The sequence below is a fragment of the Vanacampus margaritifer genome, chromosome 13, assembly GCF_051991255.1.
Source record: "Vanacampus margaritifer isolate UIUO_Vmar chromosome 13, RoL_Vmar_1.0, whole genome shotgun sequence".
Classification (NCBI taxonomy): Eukaryota; Metazoa; Chordata; class Actinopteri; order Syngnathiformes; family Syngnathidae; genus Vanacampus; species Vanacampus margaritifer.
This window is the reverse complement of record NC_135444.1, coordinates 12,502,520-12,528,405: the sequence shown is the minus strand read 5'-3', so window position 1 is coordinate 12,528,405 and position 25,886 is coordinate 12,502,520. Positions and strand designations below refer to the sequence as shown.

Sequence of the window (25,886 nt, the reverse complement as noted above, 5' to 3'; positions counted from 1 at the left end):
AATGTCTGTAATTGTTTTTTTTGCTTTTTTCAAGTAAAAAAATAAATCGAGAATCAACATAACCTAAACAAATTAATTACATAACTTCTGTCCATGTTGTACAGCACTTGGGGAAAATGCCTTTACTGTCCATCATTTTTTTTTCAACTGCCGCCGCTAATCAACACAACACCCCCCCGAAGTGTGATACAGCAGCTGATATCTTTGGCGAGATGTTAACAGAAACATGTAAACATTGCCCCTCTTACTGTTTATCCACGCGCCGACACGCATATGGCCGTCCATCTGTCCAAGAAAGTGATGCAGCGGCCCCCATACCTCAACATGTGTTACAGCGGCTCAGCCTGCGGGCCTCGCTGCCTCACAGCTCGCTTGCATGGGGGGGGGCAATTAGGGAACCGGACCCTGTGCTCAGAGGCCCCCCTGGGAAGCCCTGATTGATTGGAGTCTCATCTTCCTAACGGGCTGGCACCCTGCCATCCAGCTATGGAGGATTGGGAGGGGTGGAAGAAAAAAAAAAGAAGAGAGAGGGGAGGCACACACACAGAGGGAGTTGGAGCACAAGTGACAAGCACAAGGAAAAAGAAAGAAAAATGTCTCCGCGCATGTATGTCAGATGATAACGATTATTCTCTTGTAATCTTGGATTGCTCTTTAGACTTACTGGGGGGAAAAACTGTGGGAATGGGGACACGGGTCAACTTGAAAGTGAGAAAGCAGTGACACATGTTCTATCAAACTATATTTATTTCCAGTAGATCTTTGTTCACGTCTTTCCAGAATATGCATCTCGATGTTGCAGACAAAAGGAAAGATGTCTATCACTATGACATGTATTGCTAGAAACAAAACAGCATCACAGGGTAAAAAAAACAACCTGTGGCATTAAAAAAAAACTAGTGCAGTTTTGTCCGTAACCTTTGGCTTATTCGTGGTCCCAAATCACACATGTAGGAAGCTCTATTTGTGCAAGGTAATCCTCATTTGTCCACAGTTTGAGGTCCAATCAGATGTCCAAACAACAATAACCCGCAATACAAAAAACAAAAACTATACAATGCAAAAATGAGCAGCTGATTGATAGTTATATTCCAAACCATTAAAAGGGAAGTCAACCTAAAATGGTCTTTACAATATGTGGCACCACTGTGGAATATGAATGAAGCAGCAATATCCACCTGTTTGTATCAATTTTGCCACTTGTTGTCGACTGAAAATGACATCACAGTTGCTCAGGTAACAACCAATCACGGCTCACCTGCTTTCTGAGTTTGATCATGTGATGTGAGCAAGCTGAGCTGTGATTGGTCGTTCGCCGAGCAAAATGGCCGCCCCCCTTCGATGAACACAAACAGGCGGATTTTGCTGCTTTAATTCATATTGCACAAACGCAATATTAATCAGCACGCCTTGTTTAGACATATTATCCGAGTTGACTTCCCCTTTAAATGAGTGTTTAGGTGAGCGTCTTTTCAATTGGAAGCCAAACTCAAAGACAGATGGACGAGACCAATATAGCGTCACTAATGATCATAGCAGCTCCAATTGATGCTTCCCCTCCTTTGATTGAGAAAGAAACACAAATGGTTACAAGGGCCTATTTAGCGCTGCCTGAGACCCGTCCCCCCCTCCCCCCCCCGCCCCGCCCGCACCCGTCCCTCAAGTGCAAACAAAGAGAATGCACTTGGATCAATTGTGACGAACAAAGGCTGAACTATGTGGGGTGACGCATCACACGGTGCTGCCCCGCACGTACGCGCAGCCACCCAACACTGAGCTGCCAACAGCCTTTCTCCTCCAACAGCCACTCAAGCACAAGAAATTAAGAAAAACAGTTGTGTCCCCCCCCACAGCCCCCTTCTTCATTTTTTAAAACTTGCTACATTCCGTTCCTCCCTCGTTAAAGCATGACAGCACACCCACAAAGCAACTGTGCATGATTATTTTTTGGTATATTCCCATTTAGAAGGCGCCATTTTACCTCGGATTACTGCCCTTTGAGCGATTATTGACTTTACAGTCAAATTTGGGGGGATTTTTTTTTTTGTTGCCATCTGTGAGCTGTAGGCACAAATGCACCAACACCGTTTGGAGTAGGGACCACACTAGTAATCTATTCTGCCGTTCAATGTAATGATTGAAGTAACTGTTGTACTTTTTCCAAGACCATAACGTACAGGTGTGTTCATCAACTCTAAAAGTTAAGGGTTGGGCGGGAAAAAATCTGAGCGACAAAGCTACAACGGAGTATCAGCGCAAACTGAAAAGAATCAAAAAGTCTTAATGATATTAGATAAAAGTACTTAAAAAAAATCAGGTTATGAGAAAGGATCAAGTTGGATCGTTCATGGGGAGAAAAGTTTTTTTTTTAAACAGATAAAGTTGTAATTTTAGGGAGAAAATGCTATTGTTAAAAACATTTTATTTTTTAATAGAAAGTCATAAATTTATAAGGAAAATTATTTCATGGAGGGGGAAAAGGCATATGTTTGTTATTTTATGAAAATGAAGCTTTTATATTGAGAATAAAAGTACTATTTATCAAGTAAAGTAAGATTTTTTTTTAGAGGAAAGAAATAATTTTTTAAAAAGTAAGGGGGAAGTCAAAATCTTGCAAGGATTTTTATTTAATTTTTTTAATCCCAAGAAAATCACGAGAATAAAGTTATTTTAGAACTATAAATCCATAACGTTTTTTTTTAAATTCCTAACTTTATGAGGAAAAAAAGTAGGGACCAATACCGACACCAGCCGTTATTTCAAGGTATCGGTTCTCACGACAGAAGCCGATACTAGTATTTGCTGCTCTCTTGTAGCGGATTTACGATCAGGAACTAGAAATTTGAAAATGTCCATGATTCATTTCATGCAAGGAAAAATATGAAAAAATGCTATATTGGGATATAAAAGTCTTCCTTTAAAATGACATGTCATTGTTTTTGAGGGGAAATTATATGTATCAAAAGTACTTGTGGTATCGGTACTTGGTTTTTGTATCGGTGACTACCGAAGAATCGAGCACTGGGATCAAAGTGGTATCGAACAGCCCTTAAAAAAATAAGTATATTTTTGGAGAACAGACATGCATGCAAGTTCGGATCCAAATTCTTCTACAGAACTTCTCCTCAGTGTGGCCCCAATACTCCTTTGTACTTTATACTCTGATTAGCTCATTAACAAATTGGCAATTTGATTTAATTTGTGGGGGGAAAAAGATTTGAGGGAAAAGGAAAGAAAGGGGGGTTAACAGCAGAAAGTACATTATACAGTAGCCGGATTCGATTGACTTATGAAGATGGAGTCATGGTAATATATAAAATATTGCCGCACATTCAAAAAGGGCAGTTGAAAAACATTAGTCATCCACTATATGTCCTTCAGATGTATAAAAAAAAAGACAAATAATAAAAACGTAAAAAGAAAGTCCCTAAATCCTCAGTTTTGAATCATTTTCCTTTGCATTATGGGTAATGTCAGCACTCCAAGGAACCACTCAGTGTTAGTCACATGGGCAGCCAGGTTTTATCCATGGACTGGATGTGTTCCTTGGCTTTCATCCTCAGTGCAGCGATACTCGAGCTGCGGTGTTCCATGTCCTCCAGCGGGAACTTGTCGGGGTACGGCGCCGGACACTGGTAAGGCGGCGGCGCCATACTCTGCATTCCCTGCCCCATGGACGGATGAGGGCTGGAGTTGAGGAAGCCGTGGCCGGGGTAGTTGGGCTGGAGGCCTTGGGCCGGGCCCATGAAGCCCGGGATGCTGTGGACCGGCGTGGCGCTGGACAAGGGGGAGGTCAGCCACGGGTCCAAGGGGAGGGAGTTGCTCATGGGTCCCATGGTGGTGTGGACCGACGCCGGTCGGTTGAAGGACAGCATCGGCGAGTCGTGGAGCTTCATGGTGCTGGCGTCCATTTTCTCCTGACGCCTCCATTTAGCTCTTCGGTTCTGAAACCACACCTGGAGAGTGAAGACATTGTATTAATTTATTAATTTTGTAGTTCACATGGATGTTAAAGGGATACTCATTTAGCAATTTTCACTAGTAAAAAAATTATAGTTTGTCCAGAAGGAATTTGATAATTTTTCATGTAGAATTAATACCTTTAAAAACTAATTTTTCCACTTGCTGTCGACTGAAGATGACGTCACCTGTGCTGAGGAAGTAAATAATGACCAATCATGGGTCAGTTTGCTGACCAAACTCAGAAAACAGGTGAGCCATGATTGGTTGTTACCTACTTCCTCCGCACAGGTGATGTCATCTTTAGTCGACAGCAAGTGGAAAATTAGTTTTTAAAGGTATTCATTGTATACAAAAAAATAATCTAGTTATGAAATTCATTCTGGACAAACTGCTAACTTTTTACTGCTGAAAATAGCTAAATGAGTCAAGTACCAGTATCCCTTTAAAAAAAAAAAATCCGTCCAATCAGATTTCAGCCTTTATGTGTAGCTACATCAACATTTATTTGTCAATCTGTTCAAACTCATGCAACTGAATAGGGCTGGTTATCGATTCTAATTTCCTCATTCGATTCAATTTTGATTCACATGAGTTCAGTTCCATTCGATTGAGATTTTCTTCGATTCACTTCAATCTGATATTGATTAATTTTGGAACATCAATTCTTCTTACATAGCAAGAACATGATAAAAACTCCACAAACATTAAATTCCAATTTAAATTTTGTAGAGGCAGTAACTGGTTAAATGATTTAGTTTATTCATGAACAGAACTTGTTATAATCACTTAAGTGTTACACATCAGCAAAGATGAGATGAAAATATTTGTATAATTCTAATTCAATAAATGCAAATATAAATGAAAAAGATTCTGAATTGTCTTAAAGTGCAATATTTCAGGTATTTCATAAATATATATAAAATACTTTTAAATTCATGTGAACAGTAAATTTCAAGAAAACAGTAAGATAAAAAAAAATTGGCCTTAAAATTGTGTTTTCTTAAGAATTTATGGGGAAAAAAAGATATTAAAATAATTCAATTCATGCTTTTGTGAATCGATATCAGGCTTGAAAAGAAAATCAATTTGATATCGATTATTTGATTTTTAAAAATTTGAACCCAGCTCTAGAACTAAACAAAGAGTGAATCTATATATATGATCAGCCAAAATCTCGGTCCGACGTTATCAGCCACGCTACGCCGACTTCAGATATGACTTCTCGATGTGAGAGGATCACAGCGACTGGAGAGACCGGAAACCCATTAAAGGTTAATATGTCTGGTATAATCGCTTGACTTGGCAAGTGTGCTTGGTGGCATGTGGCATCCCTTACTCAGTGTTCGGACACCGGGTTAAATTTCGGCAATACATGCATGTATGGATTTTCGGGGGTTTGGTCATGTGGCGAATTGAGGACCTTACCTGAACTCGGACTTCGGGGAGGTTGACCTTCATGGCCAGCTCCTCGCGGCTGTACACGTCAGGATAGTGAGACTTTTCAAAGGCACGCTCCAGCTCGTGCAGCTGGTAGGTGGTGAAGGTGGTACGGTTGCGTCGGTGCTTCTTCTTGGGCTGGTCGTCCTTGCACGGCTCGGGTGACTTGCCCTCGTCGCTCTCCACGCTCTTCCTCAGTTCCTCCTCGCACTTGTTGGTAAACAGGTCGGCATCTGAACAAACACACGAGGATTTTAATCATATTAGATTTTTGTCACACTCTTTGGCGGCTTTATTTCGGTGCGTGACCGTGCTCCATTCTCAAATCATCAATGAAAAAAAAAACACACAAAAAATTTCAAATAGAAAAAAATGCTACTGTGAAGTTCAGTATTTTATAAAAACATTGTCACATTTTTGTTCAAATACATGTTCATTAAAAAATTATGATCACAATATCAGTGCTAGTTTCCTAAGCCTTTCAATGGCATGTCCCATTATGTGCTAGCGTTAAGCTAGTCATGAGGCAAAGTTATGTGGTTATGTTAAATACACACACCATATATATGTATATACATATACATATATATATATATATATATATATATATATATGGTGTCCATAAAGTCTCTTTACATTTAAAAAAATTATTAAAAATGCAATTGATTAGATATTTTATTTAGATTTGTTCTATTGTATTCAGCGTTTATTAAAGTTTTTTTTTTTTTACCTCTTTTAATACACTTCTACATGGGCACCATTAGTTGCACGAAGCACATCAAGACGGTACTCGATTTCTTGCCATGTTCGCTGTAGCATAGCCTCATCAATTGTGGCAATGGCATCAGTAATCCTTTGCTTAAGGTCAGTAATGATAAACACTGTGTGTGTTTTTAAACACTGAATACAATAGAACAAATCTGAATAAAATATCTAATCAATTGCATTTTTAATAATTTTTTTAAATGGTAAAGAGACTTTATGGACACCCTGTATATATATATATATATATATATATATATTTATATATATATATATATATATATATACAGTATATATATATATATATATATATATATATAACTTAATTTGACCTCTTAACTTTTAAAAGTTCAATGTTTCCGTACTTTCTGTACAACTTGTCTACCAAGGAGCTGAAAGGCAAAATTGACAACAGGTGTTTGATATCACCAAGTGTAATTAGTAGCTTGCAATAGAAATGCAGAGACAACGGAAGAAGCGCAGAGTGGCAAAGAGGTGGAATTCCTGGGAATTGTATCACATCAGTGCAGTTGCATATTAATCCAAACTACTACCCCGATAAGAAACATTTATACAATGACAGTTTCTCTCAGTGTCACTCGAAACTAAGCGATATTCTTTGCTGCTCCTAATGTCCAGAAATTGACTTCATCACAGAAAAAATAATTTTTTTCAATTTAACACAAAAAAAAAGTTAAAATGGAAGGTGTGCATCTATAAATATTCATCGAATTAAAGGTTTTATTAACAATAAATGGAGGTCTTTTGTGTATTTACGACACAGCTTATGTATTGGCTCTAGATCGTGCAGGTTTACACACCTCGTAGAACTGAAGAATGTAACGCGTGCATTCCAGACAAGCAGCCATTAGTTGGACACATGCATCATTAAGCTACTGTAGATGAGTGAAGCCGTCAATCCTCTCAACCTCAATGAGGCTCGTAAACACTGCTAATCGGATTTGTTAAACTTGTTTCCACCCTTTATCTGCTCCTAAAGTAAAACTGACCAAATGAAATGCTGTGGCCTGGATAGCAACTAATGTACATACATGATTATGAAACTGAATTATCTTACATAATAAGAAATACATTCAGCTAGGCATAAAGGTCTCAATGACGCTATTAAGGAGTTACAAACTCTTATATGGCTTTAAATGGACCTATAACCTCTTTGGCTTTAAATCTAGTTTCCTTTTGGAGTAAAAACTTACTGTAAAGTACAACCTGGTTTACTGTTTTTACGTTAGCATTGTTTGCTACATTTCCTCAAACAGTTGCCATCACTGACTTAAGACATGTAAATGCTTCCCTTGAATAAGGGACTCCTTCAACAATCTCCAGTCATAGATTGAATGCGCTCTTGGATGATTGAGTGTGAACAAACTCATTTGCTAACCAAAACAGGAGCACTTTCACTTGACATATTCTGGAATCTGGCAGTAAAATTGTTAAAAATATTATATATAATATAATAAAAATATATATGTAAAAATATTCCCCAAAATGTACCTCGGCCATCTGCAGTTGAGGGGGCCGCTATTTTTTGAAAATCTCGGATTTGAATGTCACTATGGATCTTGACCCCCATGCCAGAATGAAGATGGCATCGTCTCATTTGCCCTTTCACTTCTTCCGGTGACTTTGATTAGCCAAGGAAGAATCCATAAAAGTTTGGTTATGATCTGAGTAAAGGTGCAGATACAAGAACAAATCTTTAGTTACTATGGCATATCCGAAACCAAAATTTTATATCATTCTCTATGAACTGAAATTTCACAAAGATGGCAGACACTTGTCACGTCGCTACTTATAATGTAAAATATGTACGTGCCTTGGCAGAACACCTGCCTTGTAACAGAGGTAGTTCACAAGAAGTCATAAATGAACTGCCGATTGCGTTCACTTCATAGCCTGTATGACATCATTGTTTAGAAAAGCAAACGAGTGGGCCATGTAGCAGCCGGCTTGTTTTCGGTGAATGAGACGCGCATAAAGGAGGGGTCGTGGTACTCTTTCAAGTGGCGAGCTGGAGCGCGGGCGGCGACAATGCTGGATGCGGAGCTTGCTTTATCGAGCTCTCATTAAGCAGCCATGACAAAGGCCGGGCTGGGACAAAGGCCCGAGGTCGGGTGTGGTTCAGCGACCAGCTCTTGTGCCTGTCAGCCCATCACAGCCGCTAGTCTGAAGGCTGCCCACTGTTTAGCAGCCAGCGCACACGGGAGGGGAAGTGGGGAGTTTTGGGACAGGCAGGGGGGGGTGAATGACACCCAATTTGGGAAAAGTTGCTCATCCAAGGGGAAGTGGCCTGACTTCACTGGACAGTTACATACTGTACAAAGGAGTGATGTCATAGCTGTGGATGGACAGTCATGGCAAAATGGTCTCATGGAGTAGTTTTAAAAATGTGACATTTTACGTGAGGTGTTTTAAATTTATGCATTTTGGGTCACTATGCTACGTAAAACTAAACCGTTTTCACAAAAATGCTATATCCTCATGAGACGTTATTTTATTTGTACATTTTTGTATGCTCTATTAAATGGAGTTACAATGAAATAGCTTGTTGTGTGTAGCAGTTCACTACCACTATGTAATGCACATTACTGCCACCTACAGGTCTGGAGTGAAACATTATAACGGGATAGTTGTATACAATTGAGAGATGTCACCTTGTGGATGGGCATCCTCCTGTATTTTTTTTAATGTATGCGTACCTTTTAAGTAATGTATTTATTTAATTAATTAATTATTTAATTTTACATTTTTATATCCTAATGAGACAAGATTTTGTTTTTTGGTTGATTTTTAAAAGTAGATATATTTTGACGGATGTTTGTTGGTGGTTTAGTTTATTCCGCAAATTGGATTACAAAGAAAAAACGACATAGTTACTCATTAATTTTTAGTGGCACCCTGTCTGGATAGAGGTCAAAGTCAACTTTATTGTCAATTTCTTTACATGTATTAGACATAGAAAGCAATCGAAATTCCGTTCCTCACACTCCCAGGTGTTGGCAAGACTAAAAAAAAAAACAAGACAGACAACAGTAAAGTGCTTAGGCACAGTTAAAAACAGGAGTATGAAAATAAAAAAATAGATACGTGGATCAAGGAATTAATTATGTTACAGTCTGCTTGCATTGGGGCTAAGTGGGGCCGTGAACCAGCAGATTAAGAATATGCAGTAGTTGAGTGAAAATAATGCACATTACTGCCACCCACTGGACTGGAGTGGAACAATACCATCAAGACGATGGATATTAATTTCAAGATTTTTCGGCCTTGGTGGAGGTCTGTACTCGACTGATTTTAACTAGTTATTATATCTAAAATACAAAAAAAAAAGTCACATTCACCAGTGTTGTTATTGTGCCTTTTATAGAAGCAACTTTCTTCAGCCTTCTGATTGGCTAGAATGACCTTACGGTTACATTTTATACGCCTCCTTTTCCTCTAGAAATCAAACCCTTGATTGAGGAAAAACATTTTTGAAAACACTCATGTATTTTTGGATAAAATTGAATTAGAATCTCGATCATTCTTCATGTGCATGTATTCCAACCAAATTCATGGAAATTAATATTTGTCATGTCTGTGCCACAAAGTCATCAACCTCCTGTTAAACGTGAAGAAAGCTTCAGATTACGGTAAACATCGACATAACATAACGGCGACAACAAAACCAAGGCCCGTGCATTCTAATCTGCACACAAGAGAAGATTAGGGGGGGAATTCCACAAGGAGATGGGATTGGGTTTTGGGGTCATAAACCCCCAGCGCCATCTTGTTCTGTGATTTATCTCCCAATCTCAGCCCACACAGCTCATTTCATGCAACACTTTGGACATCGTGGCGAAACATGTTGATGATTTGAAATCGGCTAACATGTCAACACTGGTGACATAAATTGAAGATTACATTTAAAAAATTTTTTTTTTTTTACATTTAATCAGTGAATTTAAATCTTCCCTAGGTTTAAAAAACGTTCAGTTAAGAAAGATTCACAACAAGCAGCAGTTGGGCAAATAGTGCATAATTCTTCAAAAAGGAGGCTTCAAGATTATTACCAGTCCGAGTTTAAGTTTATTGTCAAACTAAATATAAAACAAATGTTGTGTATTTAATACAACCACATGTCTTAGATTTCAGTCTGCTAGCTTAATGCTAATGCTAAATAGCTTCTATTTTGTTGTTTTGTGGCGTCATATCAATTCAAGCAACGGGTTGAACACAAACGGTGCAGCAACATATGTAGACACACAACATAATAGAGATAGTCCAATGTTTTTTCAGGGTCAATACCGATACCGATTATTATCAGTCAAGGTAGCCGATAACTGATATTTGAAGCTGAGATTCACTTTTACTAAAAGGGAAAATATTTGCATCAAAATAAAGAAATATATGCAAACTTCTACTCTTTGTCAAAATATTTAAGCATGTTTATTTAACAACGTTTCCGATTTACAAAATAATTAAAGTTTACAAGTTCAGGGAGCTCCAACGGTCACCGGTCATCTCTTATAAAGTGAACTGAAAATTTAAATAAATACTTCCTTGAAGTTAATAGTTTTAATTTGAGCTTTTACTGGACGTCAGGCCTATGCTAATATTCGTCAAAATGCTGAATATAAGCACTGTCATATAGTCTTTATCCTCTGCGAAGAAGAACGAGTAGTGAAGCACTAGAAAGTTCCAGGAGTTGCGGGAACACCAGAAAAATCTGCACAAAAACCTGTTTAATTATATTTACATTACTTTCATTGTTATAAAGTACAATATGACATCTCATTAAAATACACATCACAACATTTTTTGTAGTTTTTTTTTGGTGGGAAGACTGGAACAGATTAGTGCAATTTCCCTTCATTTCAGTGGGAAAAGATGATTTGAGTGTTTTGAGTTATGAGCATGTTCATGGAACAAACTAAACTCTATTTTAAAAAAACATATTTCATGGCGATACGGTAAAATGATCAGTTAATTTTTCTAGTATTATATTAAGTTTGAATGAGTCTCATTAGCTTCTTCAATGATTGGCTGGTAGAAATCACATGGTTTTTAATGCCTTATGGTGAGGTCCATTTCAACTAATTTTCCCAAATATGGTTCCTCAACCTGTTATGTGCCACATCCACATTTGGACTTTGAAACTAAGGACTGACTGAGTTCCAATCTCAGTAAGTGTCCTGTACGTTCCACACTGTGTGAAGATCCACTCACCCTGAAACTGGTGCTGCTGCTCCGAGCTATCATCTTGAAGGGTTCCAAGGTGGCCACTGTAGGACGGGTGGGACTCGTGCTGCTTCCCGGAATCCGCCAAGCCCTCGACGCCCACCTTCAGAGGCCCCGGGACCCCGGCGGGGCCGAGCAGGGAATCCTGGTCTTTACTGAATCCTAGAATGACGTCGATGCTGTGGACGTGGCCCCCGACGGTGACGCCTCCGCCTTTGGCCAGGTCGTGGAAGTTGCTGGGCGAGAGGCAGCTGTCGTCCACCATGCTCATGGTATCCAGTGATAAATGCATCCGAGCGTGTGGGCCCCTCAGCGGCTCCTGCGGTCAGAGGGGAGGAGGCCTAATTGAGCGACGCCGCGCAAATAGGAGGTCAGAGATCACCTCGTTACCTCGGAGGAAGCCTGACGTGCGTCTAAACCCGCTTAGCTGGGCACTGTGGCGGGGGGTCCTAAAGTCTATCCCCTCCACTTTCAAAGTTTGGACGCAAACCCTCACTGTTGACTTTTAGTTTATAAATTGGACCTAGACCAGCCAGAACTTTATCCAACTCCACAAAACTATCAAGATATATATTTGACTTTACAGAATGTTATGAATATTTTTCCCCCCCAAAAAATTATTTTATTAATTTTTAAGAATGTTATCTATATATTAGTATATATAAATAAATGTCTTTTTTTCAGGTGTTGCCTTCAAAGAGACTGAAATTATAGCGTTCCTTCTGCAATTTATCAATTTAAACTATATTTAAACTTTTATTCTACATACTATGCTGTACAAATTTGAATAGTATTAATTCCAAAGATTTTTATACATTGATAAACTCAGTATTTCTTTTGCTTTACATACTTAATATAACTTTTTAAGATTGAACTTACAAATTCTTTACACCATTTTGTGTATTATTGAATATAAACTATCTGTATAAAAGTGTTAGCCTTTCTTTTTATTTTACACATTTGACTCATTTTAAATCTTTTTTTTTTTGCACAATTTCGTATTTATGTGAACAAAAATGAATTCAAAATGTCTTTATACATCAAAAAAACTTTAGTCTCTTTTGATTTGATTTACAATTTATTTACACTATTTTGTGTATGATTGAATATAAACTTATATAAAAGTGTTAGCCTTTCTTTTTATTTTACACATTTGACTCATTTTAAATAGTTTTTTTTTTTTGCACAATTTTGTATTTATGTGAACAAAAATTAATTCAAAAATGTCTTTATATATCAAATAAATTTTAGTCTTTTTTGCTTTTACTTGATATGACAATTATTTACTGTATGTACTTTTATACAAATTCTAATATACTTTTAAACATCTAATAAACTTTATGCTAGTCTTCTGTTTGCTTGATATACTTTAATATTGATTATTTTTTTAATTCTTCAATTGTAATCTTCAAACACATTTGAATATTACTATTTTTGTTCTTTGAAAAAATAAAAATTATTATGCCTCCGGGTGGTCTGCCTGTACAGTACATACATACATAGGAATAATATATTGCTGTTGTAAAATCACACGCCAGTTAGTAAAATACATTTCTCAAGTACAGTATACTCAATTAATACTCAATCCAATGCAATTTACTTCTCTTATGTATGCTCAGTAGAACTTAAGAAGCCTTCATGATCTCACATGAGAGAAAAAAGTAGCGGTCCAAAAAGAAGCCCATTACCTGCTGTTACAAGTAAACGTGTTGCTCAGTTACTGACGCTCTTCTCCTCCACATTCACTCCTCCGGGATCCACTGTGCGCTCTCACTCTGCAGCCTGTGTTCACCTTGCATCCCCTTTGAAGCAAAAAAAAATAAATAATATATATATATATATATAACATGCAAAACAGCGCAGCCAGACGCTCGTACTAGAAAGTTTTGGCAGTGGAGTTCAGCTAGCGTGCATTGCAGTGAGGAGAGTGAGCGAGAGGCGGGAGGAGACGAGAGGGAGAGGCGGACAAGGATGGTGGGAGGTGAAACAAGGGGATTACCAGGAGGGTTTATTAATTGGAATCCTTCCCCTTTAAGAGTGATTGGCAGCTGTTTTCTGCTCAACTAATTGTATTAAATGTCAATTTCATTCACGGCCTCGGGAGGAGGCCTCGCCTAATGAAGCCCGGCTCAAGACTTTCTTTGGAGAAATTATTTGTCTTTGGGACAAAAGATGCGCTGAAAGTTTTCACTTGGCACCACCGGACGCCATTGTGTTAAACGGCGAGGGAAAAGAAACTTTGACATTCGGACACTTGAGTCTCAACGCATTATGAGTGATTTGCTGGGACACAAGCATTACACTGTACAAACGTGGTACTGCAAAACACAAACGACACAAATTCCCTCACTTATGTCGATATAATTACTTGACTTTTTTCTAACACTACAATAACTGTTACAAATTTCATTGTGGGAATGCTGGAATGTTATTGTGATTTTTATTCTTTTTTTTGCTTGCTTCAAAAGTTCATGCTTTCCGGGGTATTTATCTCTTTGACTGCCAAAAACGTTAAATAACGTTTAGTAAAATCCTATGGAGTGCCAAAGACGTTAAAAGACGTTTTTTTTTTTTTTTTCAAAACAGAGGTGAAACTAACCATTTTCTATTGTTGATTACTGAAAAACGGAATAAGGTAGAAACAAACTTTTTTTTCTGATGAAAGATGAGAGTCCAATCTTTCATTTGGTAGTATGTGTGTTTCCATAGTCCAAACACATACTTTTCTGTGGACCTTGAAAGATCAGTCAAAAATGCTTAAATCGGTTGGCACCCACGGCATTCCTTTTCTGAAAACGTCTGGCAGTCAAAGAGTTATTGTCTGATTCCACATTACTTCCAGTATTTGCACAATTTAACGTTAAATATCAACTTTACCTCATTCATTTTGAATGGGACTGACAAGTCCCACTTTCCACGCTCGCTTCCATACATACAACTGATCATCATTACCAGCTGATTGAAACTGCTCAGTGGCGTATTTGGTAAATTGCCCTTTCCAGTAACCAGTAGGTCGTGGGTTTGAATCCCACCTCTGAATGTACTTTGCAAATATATCCATGGCAATTATGCTAAGGTATATAACTGACTGTCAAGCGTTCCACTTTTCCATCAAAATGAATGGAGGGTACTGCATGACTAGGTGGCGCTATTGAGTGTTTTCCATTGGATATCATTAGTTCCACATCTCCATTTAAATAAATGGAGGGTACTTTTAAATAACACTTTTGCATATAAATTTCAACTTGCTTAAAAAAATTCACGCCTCCCGGGTTCAAGTGTTCTTTTTATTCATTTATCTTTCAACTACAATTAATACTTTGACATTTTCACATAATTTATCTTTCAATTTACTTCATAAGCATTCAGCTTAGCATTCAGCTTTCCGCATTTCCACGCAATTTCTGCAGAAATTGCACTTAGTCTAGTTCACAATGGGATCCAAAATTTGTATTAAATATTTAAAAAATATACATAAGAGATAGCATCACTGTTGAATTGCGTCAATTGTATTTCCTCTCGTTCCGAGGTTCCCAATATGGGCAGTATAGTAGCTCAGGGCAGCTTCGCCATATTTAGTTTGAACCCCGGAGAAGAGCCGGTAATCTTAAAGTAGCCGACCTGAGAGCTTTTCAAGTTTCAATCTGGAGGACTGTATTTTCTATGTAAGCTGTTCAGTGACGTACGGTATTAAACAGAAAGAGACCTGCCGAGCTCCTCCTGAATGATGGCAGTCCGGCATGTAAAAAAAAACATGTACAGTGCCTGGGTGGGCTTGTGATATGAATATTTGATTTGGTTAAGTCTATATATTTCATCAAGTTCATGCAATAAGGCTGCACCAGCACGAGTTGGTGTTGAAATACTGCAGTTAGGTTTTGCAATGTATTTATTATAAACATAAGACATGATTTAAAAAAAAAACTAAAAAAAAACTTTGAGGTTGATCATGGCCTTTTAAATGGCGGCGTGTGTGCTGACTCCCATTTAACATGAGCTTGAATGTGATTGGTTAATTACACAGCCCAGTTATAAGAGGATGTGCATTTTGTATTCAACGAAGAGATTGTTGAAGGCGTGGAGCCAAAACCTCCCACGCCCAAATGTGGTCAATTTTGTTTTCACAAATCTATACTATTGGTTTATCCCCACATGGGTCTGTTATTTTTACAAATTAATGACCAATCATAAGTGTTGAAAATGGCTTCATTCCCTTTGACAAGTACAACAAAAAAGGCACGGCATCATCAATATTAGATATTAACCATTCATCATTTATCTATTCTCATCTTGTTTAAGGTCGCAGGTGACTTTCACCTAAAAATATGGACAACCATTCGCAGTCACGTCGTCACTAAGGGAGAATTGAACCCGCACTGCCAGCATGGAAGTCAGGTAAGCAAATTGCTATCATATTTATTCATATATTATTTTTGTTGTTTTGATAAAACTGAAAGTAAACGCATTATACATTTCCACGGGTTCCATTGACGACAATTTGAAAGCTAGACAGCCTGATTATGTTTGTGTGTATGCATGCGCTTTGTAGACAAGTACAAAAGTGGCTGATTTAGCCAAGGGGAGGACACAGAGTTGAAGAAGCTGATGCCAGCTTAGTGTCCTAGAAATCAGCCATGACTCTAAAGACACTAAAGAGATTTCCTGTGACCTCAAACAAATCTAAAGATAAAGTTAAAGAGAGAACATTTACGAGCGATTTGCTCTTGTGTTTACTCGGATGGACAAATGGTACACTAAAAACTGTGGCTGGTGCCAAGTGAGAAAGATAGTGATTGTCTTTATTGTGTTACGCCAACAAGTGAGTTAAATGCATCCTCCTGTGTATGATGTACTTTCCATTAACCTCATTAGAGATTAGTTTGCTACGCCAAAGAGCTAAAATTAGGTCATGCTAGCTTCAATAGCCGGTCTATGGCCTTCTGCATAGTATGTTAGCAATAAGCTAGCAAATGTTCAAAAGACAACCTCATGTCGTTTGGCTAAATACAGGTGTATGGTATTATTATTATTATTTTTAATTATGTTAAGTTTTACAGTAAACTTCAGGCAAAAGAATGAATCTGTTCGGTCCTGCTAGTTTCATTAGCTGGTCTATGGCCTTCTGCATAGTGTGTTAGCAATAAGCTAGCAAACATTCAAACGACAAACTCAGGTGGTTTGGTTAAATACAGTTGTATGGTATTTTTTATTTTATTTTAAGTTAAGTTTTACGTAAACTTCAGGCAGAAGAATGAATCGGTCCGGTCCTGCTAGTTTCATTAGCCGGTCTATGGCCTTCTGCATAGTATGTTAGCAATAAGCTAGCAAATGTTCAAAAGACAACCTCATGTTGTTTGGCTAAATACAGGTGTATGGTATTATTATTTTTAATTATGTTAAGTTTTACAGTAAACTTCAGGCAACAGAATGAATCTGTTCGGTCCTGCTAGTTTCATTAGCTGGTCTATGGCCTTCTGCATAGTGTGCTAGCAATAAGCAAATGTTTAAAAGACAAATTTATGTGATTTGGTTAAAGACCGGTGGATGGTATATATATATATTTTAATTTTACAGCAAACTTCAGACAGAAGAATAGTTCACCATCTGCTAAACTGTTGGTCGTTTTGAAGTTTCCTGCCGCCATCCAGACATAAAATACAGAAAAAAAAGTCCATCAATACCTCATATTTCACAAAACCCGGCAGCCTGGTTACCACTATCTCCCCTTAAATTTGACATTTCTTCAACAAAAAGTATTCGGTATGATAGCTAAAATATTATGTTCCCATTCACTAGTACGGAAGGAAGCATAATGTTTGCAAGTTAAACTTCAACTCCCTCAGTCACAACAAGATTGCGGCGATTATCCCGTTCCAATTTTGCTCTTACAAATCTTTGTCCTTCTACTGTTCCACTGTTTGCCCGTTATCCTGTGCATAAATTGGCTAAGGGGCCAGCAGTGTAGTTTTCAAGCTGCTTGGTTTTATCAAATGACAACCTAAGTCGCCCTGATCCTATTAAAGGTAAAAGCAGCTAACGTGTAAATGCGCAGTGTCAGCTTACCCCCGAGTGGAGCACAGACAGGCTGTGGGGGGATGGCAGATGAAGGAAGAGGAGGGAAGAGTGAGGTAGCGAAGGTGATGGTCATGTGATTCACCAGTGCTTTTAACATGGACTACTAACCAACAAAGGCAGAGTCTTGCCGCATAAATGCACATCTGAATCAGGCGTTCTTAACCTTTTGACCTTGGTGGCCATTAAATTATTTATTGTATTTAATCATTTTTATGCATTTATTATTTAATTACATTTTTTTTTGTAAAATTATTTTTTTGTATAGAAAAAAAAAAGACATTGCGTTACTTGAATGATTTGCAAAGCACTTTTGAATAGAAATCGAGCCACTCCCCAATAAATTCAGCGGCACAGAGCGCGACCTAATTACTAAACGCGTTGTAGGCTAAACATACAGTTCTTAGCGGGATTGCGGTTAGTTGACAGGTAATCTATGCAACTGCTCCACTCTAATGATCTAAATGACTCCATGACAGCAAGTTGAAAGCAGTCGTCGGAGAATAACAAATAAGTTGCTCATGTGGATTTGAAACCGTGAAATTGAATAAATAGTATGTTTCATAATAAATGATAACTAGGGGTGTCAGGCGATTAAAAATTTTAATCGTATTTTTTTTATTTATTTAGTTTATTTATATTCATTTTTAATTAATTACAGGACTTCAATAATTAATTAAATGTACAATAAAATGTACACTGAAATATTTTTTTCTGATTTTTAATACTCTTGTTCACATAATAGTGGGAAAATTTTAACTAATAGAAATATGGCTGCATCTTTTAGTCATTGATACAGTAATTTCATAATAATTCGTAACATTTAGTAACATTTTAGAAGTTGTACTGTACTGTTAAAAAACAAGCGTAATATTGATTTGTGTTGGTCATTTTTCTGCCACTAGAGGGCATAATTTCATTTGTAAGACATTGGTGACAGCTTCTTTTCATATTAAGAGCTATCTAATCTTTATCATGAAGTAAGTTGTGAAATTCTGCACATTTTTAAAGTTGTAAAATACAACCTGACCCCAGTCTCCACAAATATATGCAATATTATTACATTTATTACTGCTACATTTTGGCGTGGACGTCTCTGCTGCGTTGTACAGGCTTTCCAAGTAAGGGGCGGTCATTAATCTCACATTAAAAAAAATGTATGGCGTTAAAGGAACACTAAATTAATGCACTCATTTTGACACCCCTGATCAAAATGTACTTGAAAGCTAGAAAGTGGATTGAATTAAGATAAGCGATGAAGATTCAGCATAAAAGACTAGTGAAAAGGTTCCATTGCTGTCTTTCAATTGATGGTCATTAGACAGCTTGTTGCCTGTCAGAGTCAAACAGAAAGCCCACCTTAGAAGGTATTAGATTAACATATGGATTAACATATGGCCAATGGGATAAAAGCACCAGTATGTCCTGTGACACAAAAACACACACCAGTACACAACCAGCAAAAGTAAATCCTTCACAAAACCCCATCAAATCTTCTATTATCATCATCATCATCATCATCATTTTTTTTTAACATTTGGTTTTATAGTAAATCCTTGTGTGGAAAATTGCAGCTCATCCCATTATGGGCCTTGAGGAAGAAAAAAAAACAAAATCACAGAGCAGATTGTAGCAATGCTCCAGGACGCTGGTTCATTGGGTGATGAGGATCAAGCCTCAATTTGGGTTTGCGTCTCGCGGGACAGAGACAAATACCGAGCTTACACTGACTTCAATCTCCTCAACGTGCTCATCCAATGTGACAACAATCCAGCAAAAGGGACTTCAAGTTAAATTGCTTGTGGGCCGGCAGCAAAATAACATTTCATTACATGGGAGGGGGCGACATATGCATTTAAGTCCCACAGATACTGTCGTAGGTTATCAAGACTGATAACAACACAGATTAAGTTTATTTACAATTTAAACACAGAGTGGGATATCCACCTCCACGTCCGGATCAGCGCCCGACTCCATCTTGACGGTTTGCCTCATAACCAGGGCTGCGTTTAGCCGTCTCCTGTTCAAGTTTCTCCCTCATTTTGTGGAAAGTGGGCCTTCTGCGAGGCTCTTTGGCCCAGCAAATGGCCATGAGGGCGTAAACGGCGGGGGGGCAGTCCCCCGGTGCCTCCATTCGATAGCCACCTTCCACCCGCTCCGTCACCTCCTTCAAAGACTGCGGCATCCATGACACACAGAGAGGAATGATACTTCAGGCACAAAGATAATTAAATTAAAGTCACTTAAATATACAGTACACTATTTGTGTTCTACACTGTAAACCCGAACATTCAAAATGATCAAAATTTTATAAAAACTACTACTAACTTACATTTTAGAAGTTGGCGTAACTTAGTAGGCTTTTATGAGTAATTTGTATTTTGTACTAATAATTTGATTAAATTTAACTATACTATAAAAATCTAAATGAATTTAACTGTAACTTAATAAAATTCTAGTTTGTGATCAAATCTTGTTTCTATTGTTTAAAAAAAAAGGTCATATTTACAAATAAAATAAATTTTATATAAAACATACTAAAAATAAAACTTAATATATGTAATGCATTATTTTACGCTTTGTTTTATGTATGATTCATAATTTATTTTACTTGTTAATTTGTAAAAAAAAAAAAAAAAAAACTTTATTTTACAGATGATAATCTGTTCTGTTTCCTTACCTGGTTAAATAAAATTTCAATAATTAATAATAATTTATGTCAGATTATGAAAATAGCAACCGATTACCTCACCTTTTTTTTTTTTCCTGATAATTTATTTGGGTTAACAGTGTTCTGTTCATTTCCTTCTGGGACCTTTGCCTAGTATTTACATTCATTACAGTACATCAGTTTTTTTCCCTTAGTATTTTTGTTTTCAAAAATGGACTAGTGACCAGTCCAGGGTGTACCCTCGCCTCTCGCCTAAAGTCAGTTAGAATAAGCAGCAGCTCACCAGAGACCCAGATGAGGAAGGAATGACATACAGAACAGTATTGTGTTGAGAAATTATGACAGTAATCGTCCATTCAGCTAATACATGTGTCTCTATGTGAAAATGGACATATTGCATTTATTACATTGAGGCTTCATACCATCTTTGGGTATGGTTGGCGACCATAGGAGAAGATTTCCCAGAGAAGAACACCATAACTCCAAACATCGGACTTTGTGGAGTATTTCTGCATAATGGGGAAAATATAGGAAACATAAAAATGCATTAAATGCTGCATATAAAAAAAAACAATACCCAATCTATAGATTCACTATAATAAATGTATAAATAATTTTGCCTTTTTAAAGATAACGCTCAAGTTTAGTTGTCAGAACAGTATTAAAGAAACAATTTAAAACATATATTGCAATAGCAAAAGATTGGTTCGGAATTAACTCATTCACTGCCATTAATTCATTAAAAAAAGATTATTAAAAATTTGGGGCAAGAGGCGATTGAAATTTTTAATTGTAATTAATCATCTGACTTCACTAGTTAACTCTCGATTAATCACAATTTTTACATCTGTTCTAAATGTACAATAAAAAAAATCTAGGTTTTCATACTCTTTGTTAACTAAAGTGGGAAAATAATGTTAAACTAATAGAAATAGTTAAAATAAATTTTTGACGTTTATAGCCGTCAATGGCAGTGAATGAATAAAAAAAAAATAATAAGAAAAGATTATTAAAAATTCGGGGTGTCAGGCGATTAAAGTTTTTAATCGTAATTAATCGCATGACTTCATTAGTTAACTCGCGATTAATCACAAATTTCATATCTGTTTTAAATGTACAATAAAAAAAATCTAGGTTTTCTCTTGTTAACAAAAGTGGAAAAAATGTTTAACTAATAGAAATAGTTCAAATTAATTTTTGACGTTTATAGCCGTCAATGGCAGTGAATGAGTTAAATTGAATTTGTGCATTTCAGGTACCTAAGTCATGTAATAGGGTCTGTTTAAATAAACCCTAAAATATGGAGACAGGGTGTATTAAATAAGAGGAAAAAACATACATTTATTTGCTAAATTACAAAGAGACTATGGACGCTACCGTATTGCATGATTGCCCTTGTAAGGTCAAATGAATAGAAACACCTCTCAGACCGAAGCTTTCATGCAGCCCTTGTATCGAATCTATTTACTAGTATGACGATGCATTTATATATCATGTAATCGGCAACCTGTTTCGTCAGCGCTTCAGGGGCACTCCAGCGGACAGGCAGTTTGGCACGTTGGTTATCCGACACCCTCGAGGCCGCCCTCGTCAGCCCAAAGTCGCTGACCTTGGCCACGTCGTCGTCAGAGACCAGGATGTTGCGAGCCGCCAGGTCTCTGTGGACCAGCTTCTTGGATTCCAGGTACTGCATCCCCTCGCACACGTCGCTATGCATACACAAGTGTTTCTGATTAGCATGTCATGGAAAGACTTTTAAAAGCCGAGACACACACACATCTAAAACTTACAGTGCAAAGCGAAGAAGCTGTACGGCGCTAACGAGTGAACGTCCTCTTGTCCTGAGGAAGTTTGCCAGATTTCCCTGCAACACAAATACAAATCCACTCAAGTCAGATAATTATATCTAGTATGGATGTGTAGGCGGTTTTCAGTTAGCATTATGACAATTATTGATCGCAACTAGAATGATCAACCCCTTTCACAACTGGTGAAATTGCGTGGGAATGCTGAAAGCTGAATGCTAAGATTGAGAGATAAATTATGAAATGATGACCTCCCGGTTACTGGACAATGCACTTTACCAACTGCAGCACTGAGCAGTATCAGACACCTGGTAATGATGATAAGTTATATGTATGGGGGTGGGCGTGGAAAGTGATACTTAAAAAAAAAAGTTCAATGTCTGTCCCATTGAAAATGAATGGGGAAGTGTTCAGTTTAGGTGAACGGTATCGGATTTTTTAATAGGTTTTAGGTGAACTAATGAATACACTCGCACGCACGCACGCACGCACGTACACATACTCACCCACATAAAAATAAAAATAAAAATAAAAATAAAAATAAAAATAAAAATAAAAATAAAAATAAAAATAAAAATAAAAATAAAAATAAAAAAGAGAGCAATGATGATGACATGTCAAATCGGTAAAATTACCGAATGAACAATACTGAGCTCTCCAGAAGAAAAAAAAAAGAAAATGAATGGGGAAAAGTTGATATTTAACATTAAATTGTGAGGATACTGTAAGAAATGTGGAATCAGACTATATATACCCCGTGAATTTTTTAAGCAAATTTGAACAGTGTAAATCGGAATTATTATGTGGGAGTTAAAACGCGTGGAGAATAAAAATGCTTCAGCATTCCCACAACTTTATGAGATTTTATAAGTGCTGTTTTTGTACATGCTGACGTACGTACCTTGCTCATGAGCTCTGTGACAATGAGAAGCCCTTTGTGCAGGATGACACCTAGCAAGCGTACCAAGTTTTCATGTTGTAGCTTCCTGGAAGGAGCCAATCAAACAAAGCCAAGTTAAAACAATCAAAAATTCCACGTGTTTACGGAACTGCTGTGAATTCAGTATGACCAAATTGAGTTGGGAATGTTTGACCGAAACAAAAAATGGACGTCTCTAGAGTAGACTCACGTCATCACTGTGGTCTCCTGCAGGAAGGCCTGAGCTGTGACATCACACTTAATGGTCTTTACCGCCACCCTCTGGCCCAAATATTCGCCTTCGAACACAGCTGGAGGACACACGGGAATAATAGGTAGTGAGATTTACTCATAAAACTCACAGTAATTGGAAACTAGCTGGATTAGCACTTAAAAGTGTAAAGAGATTATAAATGCCTTTATCGTCATTTGATGTTGAGAAAATGTCGAAAAAAGCTCACCACCAAACTCCCCCTCCCCGATGATGTGTCCCAGGTTCAGTGCGCTGATGTCCAACAGCCATCCAGCTACAAAAGTGGAGACGCTTATAAAATCAGTGGTTACTTGAAAAAGACACATTTCTCATTCCCACCTTTCGTCAGCTCCATCTCAGCCGACTTAGCTCCGTGTTTTGGTTTTGGGTTCAGTAGAGTTTGAGCAAGGGCGCCCTTGTTTTGTGAGTAGAACTGCAGAGAGGGGGAAACAAATTGTCAAACGGTGACTTCCAACACATGAAAATCACGTTGTATTATTCCTCTTTTGGCACCACTGTTTTTTTGTGTTCCTTATTTAGAGGTTATAAATAAGTCACATTGCCAAATATGGTCAAATAATAATGCTGGGTCATGTTGTTGTTCTTACTGCATGATTGTAAGCTGCAAATAACCTCAATTTAATTATTTTCTTTGTGTAGTGTAAAGCAAAAAAAAAAAAAAAAAAAAGCAGAAAATAGAGCAGAGTAAAAATGGTCATTTCTGTTCGGAGATAAAAAAAATTTGGGGGCATAAATACAAAAAAATTTAAAAAAAACTACCTCTATCATATCAATGAGGTTGTAGAAGTACTGCTTGTTGTCAATGGTCAGTTTGTTGTCCTGATACATCACTCGGTAGTGGATGACTTGACCGCAGACGCTGACGCACAGCACGTAGTCGCCAGGGTGCCGGATAGACTCTCGCACCAGGAACAGGCCGTCCTGGGCCGGCTGCAGCTTGCGGACCGCCTCGAGGCCCGAGATCTTCCCGTGGAACCATCTGATGGATGACAGCCGGACAAGCACGTTAATTTCCAAGCCTGAAGGTTTTGTGGGTATTTGGAACAGATCATCTTGAGTGGCAATCAAGTCATGTGACGTGAGTCCCTCGCCTATTTTTAGTTTACTTCAACCTCTCTCTCAATCTACTCCGAGGTTTGATTCCAACTGTAAAAGGTCAATTATGGCTTCAACTTGTAACATTTAACGATACAGGAAGTTATGATGTGAGACCACAGTGTGAGTCAAAACTCCCGTACGGCATGAGGCTGAGGCTTGGATCCACACGCAGAGCTTCTCTTTCCCGCACATCGGCGCCATTTATGATCCCCTCGTCTCCGGTGGAGTTGTGCTTGGCTTTGTAGCATCTCTTACTCTAGAAGAAAATATTAATGCTACCGCATAAGGCTCATTAATGGATTCTAGGCTGACAGCTTGAGAAGTTCAATAAAGCGCTTTTTTTTATTATTATTTTTTACCGTGGTCATGGCAACAATAGTGAGTATGTCTCCTTTGTGGTACAACAGCTCTCCAGGTTTGGGCTTCCTGTGGTCTCCCTTGGCAACACATTGCGTACCGGTGGTCCAGCTCATCTGCAAAGTATCAAGCAGAAGTGATGACCCTCAATTATTTTATTTTTTTAAGTGTTCCAACATCATCATCTTATTTAGTATGATTCAGAATAAATTTTTTAAGTCCCAAAATGTATTTTATTTAAATTATTTTATACTGTCTTTCCCTTGATTGTGTGTGCCTTTATTGTGAGCGCCGTTCATGTTGTACACGATTTGGCCACTTAGGGGCAGTGTAGTTCCGCGCGTTCTGATACACTGTTAAGTTGTAGCCACATTAGAGAGTAGAAGGAAAAGTCACAAACAAGTTATTCCAATAAAATTAGTTTTTTTTTTTGCAGCGTAGGAAGAGCATATGCCGGTGAGTAATGTTAAGATGCTTCTCTGTATACATTCCTGAAGCGTTTTGTATGGATAGCCGTTCTTTTGAGTGATAAAAGTGCCGCGAGTAGTAATTAGCATTAGCGAGTCAGACTTTGCACATATATAGAATCGCAAGACAGTCAATGATTCCCACTCCTAGTTTGTACCACAGATTTGCATGTGATATTACCATAAGCACATTTACAAAAATGTAAACAGATTCTGTTTCACAAATTTTAAAAAATATGTTTCCTTGAGAAATATAAATATGATATAAAAGTCAGTCAAGTACATACCAATATTGTTAGAAAAGTAGATGGACAACTAATGATTTTTTTTTCAGTGCATAGAAATAGAAACCTTAATGGGGGTGGGACTGTACAAGCACAGTTCGGTAGTCACACTAAATATGCAATTACAAGAACTACAAATAATAACTTTCCACTTTTTCAAATCTATTGACAATTATGTAGCTTTGGATGTTAACCATGATGCTCTTGAATTGGAAATTTTGTCCACAGTAATCAAATAAAAAGTGGTACCTACTTTTGCCATGAGCAGGTTAGAAGGTTTGGGAATTCTGTTGAATGCCTGGGATGGGGGGGGGAGAGAAAGAAAATTACCAGTAAGAGGCGGAAAGCTTTCTTAGGATCTTGTGCTCTAAGTGTTTTATTACCTGATGCAGACAGAGAGCTTGTTCAGGAATAAAATGTTTAACAGCATGCCATCACATTCTGTGTTGGGACTCGTCGGAGGAGATACTGACCAAAGACGCATTTGTGTCTTTTGTCACAGCACTTCCTCAATATTTCTCTCCGGACATACGACGCAG

General features: G+C 37.7%; 2 protein-coding genes across 3 annotated transcripts; both read right to left on the bottom strand.

Annotated features, from left to right (window-relative positions):
- Window positions 1-729: 729 nt before the first annotated feature.
- rx1 (retinal homeobox gene 1) lies at window positions 730-13,375 on the bottom strand. The gene is made up of 5 exons (XM_077583297.1): window positions 13,278-13,375; window positions 13,089-13,202; window positions 11,389-11,719; window positions 5,389-5,633; window positions 730-3,956 (listed from the first exon to the last, which is right to left on the bottom strand). Exons 3-5 carry the CDS (start codon window positions 11,690-11,692, stop codon window positions 3,504-3,506), a joined length of 1,002 nt encoding a protein of 333 aa, XP_077439423.1. The 5' UTR covers window positions 11,693-11,719; window positions 13,089-13,202; window positions 13,278-13,375; the 3' UTR covers window positions 730-3,503.
- matk (megakaryocyte-associated tyrosine kinase) lies at window positions 11,703-25,807 on the bottom strand. Of its 2 annotated transcripts, XR_013296358.1 has the most exons (15): window positions 25,731-25,807; window positions 25,601-25,645; window positions 24,599-24,712; window positions 24,380-24,495; window positions 23,901-24,120; window positions 23,460-23,553; window positions 23,329-23,394; window positions 23,079-23,178; window positions 22,850-22,934; window positions 21,934-22,007; window positions 21,651-21,852; window positions 20,566-20,652; window positions 19,420-19,648; window positions 13,089-13,202; window positions 11,703-11,719 (listed from the first exon to the last, which is right to left on the bottom strand). XR_013296358.1 is itself a non-coding variant. In XM_077583292.1 (13 exons), the coding sequence occupies exons 1-12, from the start codon at window positions 25,607-25,609 to the stop codon at window positions 19,433-19,435; spliced, it is 1,383 nt and encodes a 460-aa protein (XP_077439418.1). In that variant the 5' UTR covers window positions 25,610-25,747; the 3' UTR covers window positions 13,172-13,202; window positions 19,393-19,432. The 2 variants fall into 2 exon arrangements, 1 of the variants encoding a protein (XP_077439418.1); XM_077583292.1 differs by lacking the exon at window positions 11,703-11,719 and having other exon boundaries at window positions 13,172-13,202; window positions 19,393-19,648; window positions 25,601-25,747.
- Window positions 25,808-25,886: the final 79 nt, after the last annotated feature.